This window comes from Genypterus blacodes, unplaced genomic scaffold (assembly GCF_046128005.1).
Source record: "Genypterus blacodes isolate CSIRO-AG114 ecotype Tasmania unplaced genomic scaffold, CSIRO-AGI_Gbla_v1 ptg000017l_1, whole genome shotgun sequence".
NCBI classification, from domain to species: domain Eukaryota; kingdom Metazoa; phylum Chordata; class Actinopteri; order Ophidiiformes; family Ophidiidae; genus Genypterus; species Genypterus blacodes.
Genome location: NW_027466831.1, coordinates 2723209 through 2732500, shown reverse-complemented (window position 1 = coordinate 2732500; position 9292 = coordinate 2723209). Strand labels below are relative to the sequence as shown.

Genomic DNA, 9292 nt, shown 5'->3' with positions numbered 1-9292 from the left:
CGGCACAGGGTCAGAGCCTCGCTATGCATAATTCATGAAACAGATTTGGCAGAGGAGTCCCAGGGGAGCTGTGCGCTATTGTAGTGGCTGCAGACATAAACAACACACCGTCACAGGGAACCAGTTTCAGTGGGGGAGTTGTGTGTGTGTGTGCGTGTGTGTGTGGGTGTGTGGGTGTGTGTGTGGGGGGGGAGGCGACAGGATGGGGAATCAGGGAAAATAAGCTCTTCACAGTTTTGACAGACTACGTGCTCTCCCTCTCCCTCTCTCTCCCCCTCTCTCTCTCTCCCTCCATCTCTTTCAGGTCAGTGGAAGTGTTTGTTTACAACGTGGCCTTTGCAGGAGTAAATTTTCCACCAGCTGGTTAATGTAATCACATCGAGGAGGGGGGGGATGAGATGGTATAATTAGCATATCAAAGTTTCACACTGGAATGAAAATAAACCTACTGGGTTGTTTTTATTGGAATAATAAATGCCATCATCTATTCCAGTGTGTGTGTGTGTGTGTGTGCTGCCTTTGTATGTACAGTATGTCTGTGTGTCTGTGTCTGTGTCTGTGTGTCCACCAAAAGCCACAATCTGGATCTGTGCTGGTTCCTATTAAACACAAAAATAAAGCAGGAGACAGGAAAACAGAATGTCTGCTTTCTGTATAGAATGATCTGCTGTTGCCATAACAATGGTCAGTGGTTTCTGGATAAATTGAATCAGCTTTTTTCTTTCTTAGATAAAAGGAGCTGAAGCTATCATGAGGAGCAGAGGATAGAAAGTGTCGTATCTTGACTGGAGGGCTTTTTTTACACTGCATTACCTCCTCCTAATGTCTCTGCTGTATGTTTGCTTACTTCCTGCTCCATAGGAATCCATCTTACTCCTAGTTTAAGACCGGATTTGTTTGCTGTGAGTTGTGAATACACATTAAGGCCCTTTTTTCTTACCGTCCAGGTCGTGCTTGTGCTCAGTGGAGTAGGCTTTGCCGATCATAGTCCAGACGGGCCTCAGACACCCAAACAACCCTTCCAGAAACCCTCCTCCGTTGGACTGACACTGTAGCCTGGCGTCCCCCGCCTGGCTCCTCACCGCACTGCTGTCCATCTCCTGCCCCTCTCCCTCTGTCCTCCCCCCGTCATTCTCATGGAGCTTTAGGACGCTGTTGGCAAAGTGTTCCTGTTGTTCCTCGCTCGGAGTCTGGTTGTGTCCCGGGGTGTTCCCTTCCCCTCCTCCTCCTCCTCCTCCTCCTGACTCCACGGCTCCCCCGGTGTCTATTGAGAGGACGTTGCGGAGGACGCACTGGGTCGGGGTCAAGTCCATTTCTGGGGTGCATGGCGTTTCCGCGTCCAGCAGTCGGAAGGACGGCGGATCGGAGAGGGGCGTGTTGAAGCCGGAGAGAGAGGGCGAAGGGGCCCGTGGTTCGTGAACGAGCGCCATGAGGGTCTGCGGTCGTCAGGACAAATGAGAAACTGGAAGCCTTGATAGAGAAGAGAGAGGGGAAAATGAAGAGAGAGAGGGAAGATATGAGTGTTATTGCTACCTTGTACGTTTTGCTGAATACTGAGTTGGTTGTGAAGTGTCACCTCAGGCAGCGTTATTTAGGAATAGATGATGTTAGTGAATTATCCTCCTTTAGCCACTCTAGGCTCATTTACAGGGTCAGTCACTGAGTTGAGACGATTCTCTGGACCCCCAAAGGCCCAAATTCAACCCAAACATCCCATAACTATCTATGAATTCATGCAGATTAAGACACATTTCCCTTGAGACCCAGAAAATGCACATTAACGATATTTAGTTTCATCTGATTGAAGTCATTTAATGCAATTGTCACATTTTGCAGGGTTATATTATCAAAGACGAAGCAAGAGAAGTCACACACACACACACACACACACACGATGGCGAGCGGCCCTCTAAAATGGTAGATACAGGTGGAGGGAAGTTTTACACGCATCACTCTATATTTATCTGCCACGTGATCACGGCGTGGACATTAACAGATGAGTCACGATGCCGGGTCGATATCAGAGCAACACTACGACGTGAAACACGATCCAGGAAGTGTGTAAGGGGACAAATACATGTTTTCTCCCTGTATGTCTGTCTGGAGACGGAGGAAGCATCCATTAAGACACGCTGTAGTTCCGTTTTACAGCAGAGAATGTGAGACCTGTCTGACTGTAGGCCAGCGTCACATCCACATCACAGCAGGAGAATACAATCATTTCCTCAAATCCTATAGAATCATACGCTTAAATGATTTTTACAATGAACACTAGAGTATTTTAGTGGACGTGCTTCTGCCAGAGCTTTTCATTTGCTCGCTATATTTGAGATCAGTGCCCTGTTGGATTAAAAGAGATGAAATGACTGTGCGGAGTCTTCATTCCCCCCTGGATGACTACATACAGGACACACACACACACACACACACACACACACACACGCTGGAGCAGAGAATGGATCACGTTGTCTCTACTCCACAACAATTCAGACTCCAGGCTGCAGGGGGACTTAGTGAAACCAACAACAGCATCATCGTGTTGTACAGAAGGAGACAGAATACACTTCATCTTTTCCCTCCCTGCAAGTCCCAAACATTGAACACATCAGCCAGCAGATAACCAGCATCATCTTCATCATCATCATCATCATCCCAATTGGATGCAATTGAAGTTTATTCCACATCCTTTATTTCCCTCCTGTTCTGGTTGAAGGACATCCTGAGTCAAAGCCTAAACACGTTTCCTTCTCTTTGACCAACCTAGCATGAAGATCACACACTGACTCAAACTGCCCTCTGCTTCTGATTTAAGAGCTACCAGCCCTCTGATGCCAGCACACACACAGCTGTGTATGGCAGCCATCTGTAATTCCTATCATGTCAAATGAAGCCTGGATTCAAAAAAAGGATCATTAAGCCACAACCGTAAAGCGTGAAGTCTAGAGAGAGAAACAACAAGACTCCCCACGATTATAATTTAAGCAGCAGAAGAGACAGAAACCAAAGCAGTGAGACACATCTGCTGTCTGAAACCTCATATAATCACACATCATTCACACGCCGCTGACTCCGTCTCCTCCACGGTTCCCCCTCCTCCTCCTCCTCCTCCTCCTCCTCCAGAGGCTCCGTTACAGGCCGACGCGTCGAGGATGTGCGGCAGGCTGGCTCAGCTTGTGCGCACTGCCTGTACCGCTTCTCTCCCCCCTCCCTCCCCCCAACCCCGCACCTCAAAGCCCCGCTGTAGCATCGCCGGCGCCCCGCTAAACATGCATCCGATCACCCGGTCACATTTACGGGTAATCTAAAGGCCGGAACGCGTTGTTATCTACCGATGCCAACGTCAAAGCGAAGCCGCCTCACCTCAGTGCCGATGACTGTCCATCGCTGCGGACCGCAGAAGGATTAATCCACTTGATGTTTTTGTTATTCTAACAGGCCGATCGAGCAGTAATTCTCCCTTTATCCTGGCTTTGTCGACCGTTATCCACTCTTCTTCTTCTCCTTCTTATTTTTCTTCTCCTCCTCCTCCTGCTGCTGCTCGTCACTGCATCCACCGAGGCTCCTCCGCTCTCCCTGATGACTGGAAGTCTCTGCGTTTCATCTGCGTGTTCACTCTGTTTGCGGTCTGCGCACACTCAGGAATTTATACTGCATATAGTGGCTGGATACGCCACCTATAGTAAACAGGGGAGAGGGAGAGGGAGAGAGAGAGAGGGAGGGAGAGAGAGAGAGAGAGAGAGAGAGAGAGAGGGAGGGAGGGAGGAGGAGAAGATGGGAGCCTATCAGGGCAGAGATGCTCTGTGACGAGAGATTGGGACAACCTCAGGTAAAGCGAGTGTGTGTGCGGTGATGGTGGGGGGGGAAGGAGTGTTTGTTTGTTGGGAGGGGGGTCAGCCGGTGTGTGAGGTGATCAAAATGATGTCATCTCGAAAGCATGCAGCATTTGACTGGACAGCGCGGTGTTAAATCCCTTCCAACCCTATTAACGGCCTGTGTGTGTGTGTGTGTGCGCAGTGTAATTGGTGGATAATCTGTGAGCGGCCCCTTCTGCCACTGAGGGGACAGGATGAGGATGAGGATGATGAAGATGAAGAGGAGAGGACGGCAGGATCGGTCTCGCATCTCCACTGACCCATTTCTGTGAGACGGGCAGAGTGGGACGTGGCAGGGCCTAAATATGACTCTTCCTCCTCCTCCTCCTCAGGCACATTCTGTTTCCCTCTGCGGCTCTCATTAACCTGAATGAAAGAAGGAGAAGTCACAGAAACCCGAGCAAACGTCTCCTCAACACCAATCTAATGTCTCCTTACCTCTTCTTCACTGTGTACCGGCGGTGGAGGAGGAAGGAGTGGAATCCTTCTAATCTGTGAGCTCAAATAGACGTGAGGGTGCAGGTTAATGCAGTGGTTCTCAACCTGGGAGGCGAGGCAATGCAAAGGGACGGGCAAGGAGAGAACGCACAGCAGAATATTAAAGTGTAAAACAAAGTCACGCCTCAGTTCACAGCACTTTGTTCTTTGTTACTGAGGGTCAAAGTTCACAATGAGACAATATCTTTATACAAACTGACTTTGCCCTTTTGAATTATTCAACCAGTCACTGCCATTACATTGGAATAAACAAACTTCAACACAAAAGTACCCTGATTATTTTTAGAGCTAGATTTCAGGTAAATGCAATTAAAAACATGTACATTTCTTTGTGATGAAGGTGAAGTAGAAGAACAGGAAGTAGCTTTGTTGCTTTCCTTTGATCCTTTCTTTTTTAATTGAACTATTTTTACCCTCAGACATTCCAGGGAAATCCTTTTGGGTCAAGATGCCAATTCACATGGAGATGAGGAAATCAGTGCAAACAGTGAAACATCTTCCCAAGAGTCAAACTCATTCGCTGACTCGGCCGAACCGAAGGAGAGTGTGTGTTTGTCAGAGCAGCAGGGGATCTGGTGTGTGTGAGTGGAGTGGTCGGAGCCATGTGACCCCTTTTTGCTAAATCTAAATCCAGCCCTCATCTCCCAGATTAAGCTCTTGTCGGGTTTAAACCCTAACAATGACATCATCCTGATAGCGGCTAAGGAAAACCCCTGCTCGTGCGCAAACTATGTGAGAAAGCAGCACAGACACACACACGCACAACACAACACAACACAAGCCTCCTGACCACTGAAGCTTTGATATCTGTAATTAAATACTGTTTGAAAAAAAAGCTGATTTCTTCTATTTTCAGTTGTTTGTCTCTAAATGTGTTCAGTCGTAACGCAGCCAAGTCTTTTGGCTTCTTCTTTTCCGCTTTCACACAAACTATTGCCAAACGCCACATATTGTACAAAATACTGTTTCTCCAGAGTGCAGTTTGTGTTGGGGTTTTATACGAGTTGCTCTTTGTGACAGTTTTCCCATCACGACATCATCTTCTGTCCTGCTGAGGTTGATCAGAAAGCCTGGAAGCAATACTGTCAGACACTATTGTGATGTGTTTCTGCCATTGTTGACTATCTTGCTACAGTGGGACAAAATATCCCTGTGTCCTCAATGTTCATAGCCTTCCTATGTCTTAGTATCCAAGCAACGCAAAGTTCTAGAGAGCAAAATATAGCAAATTGGCTCCTGTATGGAACATAGTCTTCAAATTCCCAAATGAATATTCGACGAACTAGGAGGACATTTTTGTTTCATGTGTATTTCATGTGGATTAGACGATCACAGATCATTTGAAACACCAGCTGCTTTCATCAGTTTTGCTCTTCATTCAGTCTTTGAGGCGATCTGAGCAGAGCAGCGACACACAGAGCCGCACACACAGAGCCGCACACCCACCCCTCTATTTCTATCTCTTTTCTTGAAACTTTCTTCATGATTTATTTAGCGTTGCTTAGTTGCAACATGGTTCCTGTCAGGCTTGTTCAACCCGCTTAGCATCAGTATTCTGCCTCTGATAACAGGCAACACACACTAGATTCATCTGCCGTTGCTGTGGTTACTTCAACAAAAACAAGCACAGAAAAGAAAAAAAAACACTGCAGGGCTTTAACCACTGTCAGATTCAAAAAACTTGAAATAACGCCACGGCTTCTCTAAAAATGTACAAAAAAGTCTTATTTTCAGAGTGGCGGCCATTGAATCTGAAACGCAGAGCTCTGATGCTTCTACCGCCAAAGAATGTGTATCACACACACCATCATCCAACTACATGGCCGCTGTAAAATGCTGCATTATTTACCGTCATACTCCATAAACGTGTAGGCGGAAATGAACAGAAGCCTGCAGTGAGGAGCGCCACACTGTGTGTACGTGTGTGTGTGTGTTTGTGTGTTGAGCCTGGTGCCAAGTGGTCACAGATTGTCCCAGTCCAGTCCAGTCAAAGGGGGGGGGGGGGGGGGGTAAGGATGGAGGTGTCAGGGGTTGGTTGTAGCGAATGGCGTGGGTGGGGCTCTTCCTCTTTGCAGAGCCTATTTATAGGTCGCCACCGAGAGCCCCTTGTGTTAGTCACTGCCACTTTCATTCACACCACCGATGAATAGGCGACCAATCACTAAAACACACTAAACTCTGGTCCCGAGTGGAATTGGAACAAAGGCAGCATAGATAATTGGCCCTCTGCTTCAGGATTAGATTGACTGAACACCAGTTACATATATTTACATTGTATTATACTGACAACAGAAATGGAGGGATATGTGTGTGCGGCTTTTGTGCGTTGCTGCATATTTGTTTAACGCGTGTGTGTGTGTGTGTGTGTGTGATTGCTTTTGATGAAGTGATCCCCGCCTGACCTTCAGAGGAAGCTGACATGGAGCAATATCGTCATCAATCAGGCTGCCATGACTGCGTGTTACATCCATATTCTGTCCTGATGGGAGTCATTAAGATTGGCGCCAAGCAGTGTGGGTGGGTGTGTGGAGGGTGTGTGTGTGTGTGTGTGTTTGGGGGGGGGGGGGGGGGGGGTACTGCTCCATCTCCAGGATGATCTCACCTCCTGTCTACAGCTCAGGAAGAATTTTCATTCACAAACTTCATCCATTCACATCTGTACACACGCACACATGCACACACACACACACACGCACGCACGCAAGCACACGCACGCACGCACGCACACACGCACGCACACACACACACACACACACACACACAGACACACACACACACAGTACAAGCGTCTGCCCCCCAAGGGGACGCTGAGGAGGAGACAGAGGAGACAGTGAGGCAATATCCAGGTGAGATCACTACCGGACACTGAGGTTCCTCTTCCCCTTTCTAAACTCCATAATGTATAAATGTTTGGAGCATTTCGTCATTTACAACCCATTTCCCCAACAGCGGAAATAATATAAAACTCCAAAATGTGTCCGGTCAGCAGATGCATCTTAAATTGTAAACATTAATCTGACTGACGGGTGGATTTAGATGAATACTGTTATTGATATTTGAGAGTTCAAAAATTCCAATCGTGATTTATCAGCTAATATTCATTTGACTTAAATGCAAGGATACATCAAATTTGTTGGGCTTTTTTTGAAAATAAAAATGATTAAAGCACGGCATATATATTACACATATATATTTACATACCGTAGATACACACCATAGATTAAGTATAAGGATAAGGATCTGTGATAAACTAATACCGTACTGACATATCAGTTGAGCTCTATTATGTGTGTATTTACAACTCCTCTACTTTTCCTACAACTTGATATTTTAGGGCTCTCTTGTTGACAACAAAAAGGAGAATTGAGGGACTGGAGCGCTTAATTCCTCCATGTTCTAAAATATGCTAATCCAACATTTAGATCAAGGGCTGCTTTGATGTTCCGGGGAGATTAGAGATGCCTGCTTTGAAACTTCAGAGAGAGAAAGACAGCCAGGCAGACATACAGCCAGGCGGAGAGACAGCCGGGCAGCCCGTGAGCCTCTGGCAGTGCGCCGGTCAGGAGTGGGTTAATAACAATAAAGGGAGGTTGGAGATGCCTTCCTGAAAGTCACATGGTCTGTGCCGGGAAGGGGGTAGATGAGCAGAGGGAGGGTGGCAGGGAGGCGAAAGGGGGGGGAGAAGGGGGGGGGGGGGGGGGGGGGGGCGGAGTCAGGAGCACGTTGCCGTAGAAACAGAATCCTCGGATGGCCGGTGTGAAGTCAGAGGCGTAATATAAGGCTCCGACTGCAGTTAGATGCTGCTGGTGGTGCGAGGTAGTGGGAGGGGAGGTGTAGGGGAGGGTGACTCACGCAGGAGGACGCACTCTGCATTCTAATGGATGGACTCACACACACACACACGTACGTCCACCTACCTCGGCAAATCCTCTGTCCCTTTCTCATATCAGAGTCTTCTGCTATTTCCACTTCTTTAGCGCCCCTCATGTAGCATGGCTCAGCACTCGGCACGGCTTTTACTTTGCATCTGAGGCTATAATTAATTCATTATGTCATTGGAGCATCCATTAGTGCCTGTCTTACTGCATCCACTTGCATGCCTTGATAAAGGGCATCTATTAGAGGAAACTGGATGCTCAGACAGGTTTGTAAACTACAGCCATGTAATTGGTGACATTGTAATTGTATAGACGCACACACCAATTAAAGTGATAATATGGGTAAACCGTGCTCAAGATTATCATTGGATTAACTACACTTCCAAATGCCCTTGAGTGAAGCTGCTTACCAGCTGTTAGAGGCAAGGTGCTCATAATTATGCTGATTTCCAGCCTGTAGTATTGTGAGTGTCTTCTATTTGGCTGCGGGGACAGACCCTGAAGAGGTCAGGACATTGTTCATCTCAAGCTGATGCCTCTGTGATGACAAAGGGGATTCATCACCTGCATCACAGCACAAACACAGCTGAGGGAATGAGACCGCCCAATGGTGTGAAATCCTCACGTGTTTCATATTTCACATTTTAATTCACCCAATATTTCCTCTAATATGTGTACGTGTGTGTGACAAACTACAGGTTTCATGTTTATGGAATTATTGATACTAAACTGTAGAGGTCATTTGCATGCATTTCTTTGAGGTAGACATGTGTGTGTCTACTGCTTAATCCATATACTGTACCATATATAATGTAAATACATAGCTATATGTCCTGTTATTGGTTTTCCATGTTGTAATACACTTTTCACAGCAGCCACTGCAGTGATATTACAGCAGGAGTGTGACGTACACTTGCCCCATATCAAAAACATTGCCTTTATGGAGCAGTGCTTTCCCCTCCTTTTAAGGCAAGCTGCTGTAGCAGGTTCATTTCCCATCATTGATGCTGCAGAAAAAATCTCAGGCACTGTGACGTCCCCCCG

The 9292-nt window shown here is 47.0% G+C and overlaps 1 protein-coding gene across 1 annotated transcript in view; it reads right to left on the bottom strand.

Annotated features, from left to right (window-relative positions):
* The window catches only part of LOC142991247 (mitogen-activated protein kinase kinase kinase 12-like), a 9391-nt gene extending 7961 nt beyond the window's left edge, over nt 1-1430 (bottom strand). Inside the window, exon 1 of the mRNA XM_076141308.1 lies at nt 941-1430. Coding sequence (XP_075997423.1) covers nt 941-1430 — 490 coding nt within the window. The remainder of the gene's footprint in view (nt 1-940) is intronic.
* Nucleotides 1431-9292: the final 7862 nt, after the last annotated feature.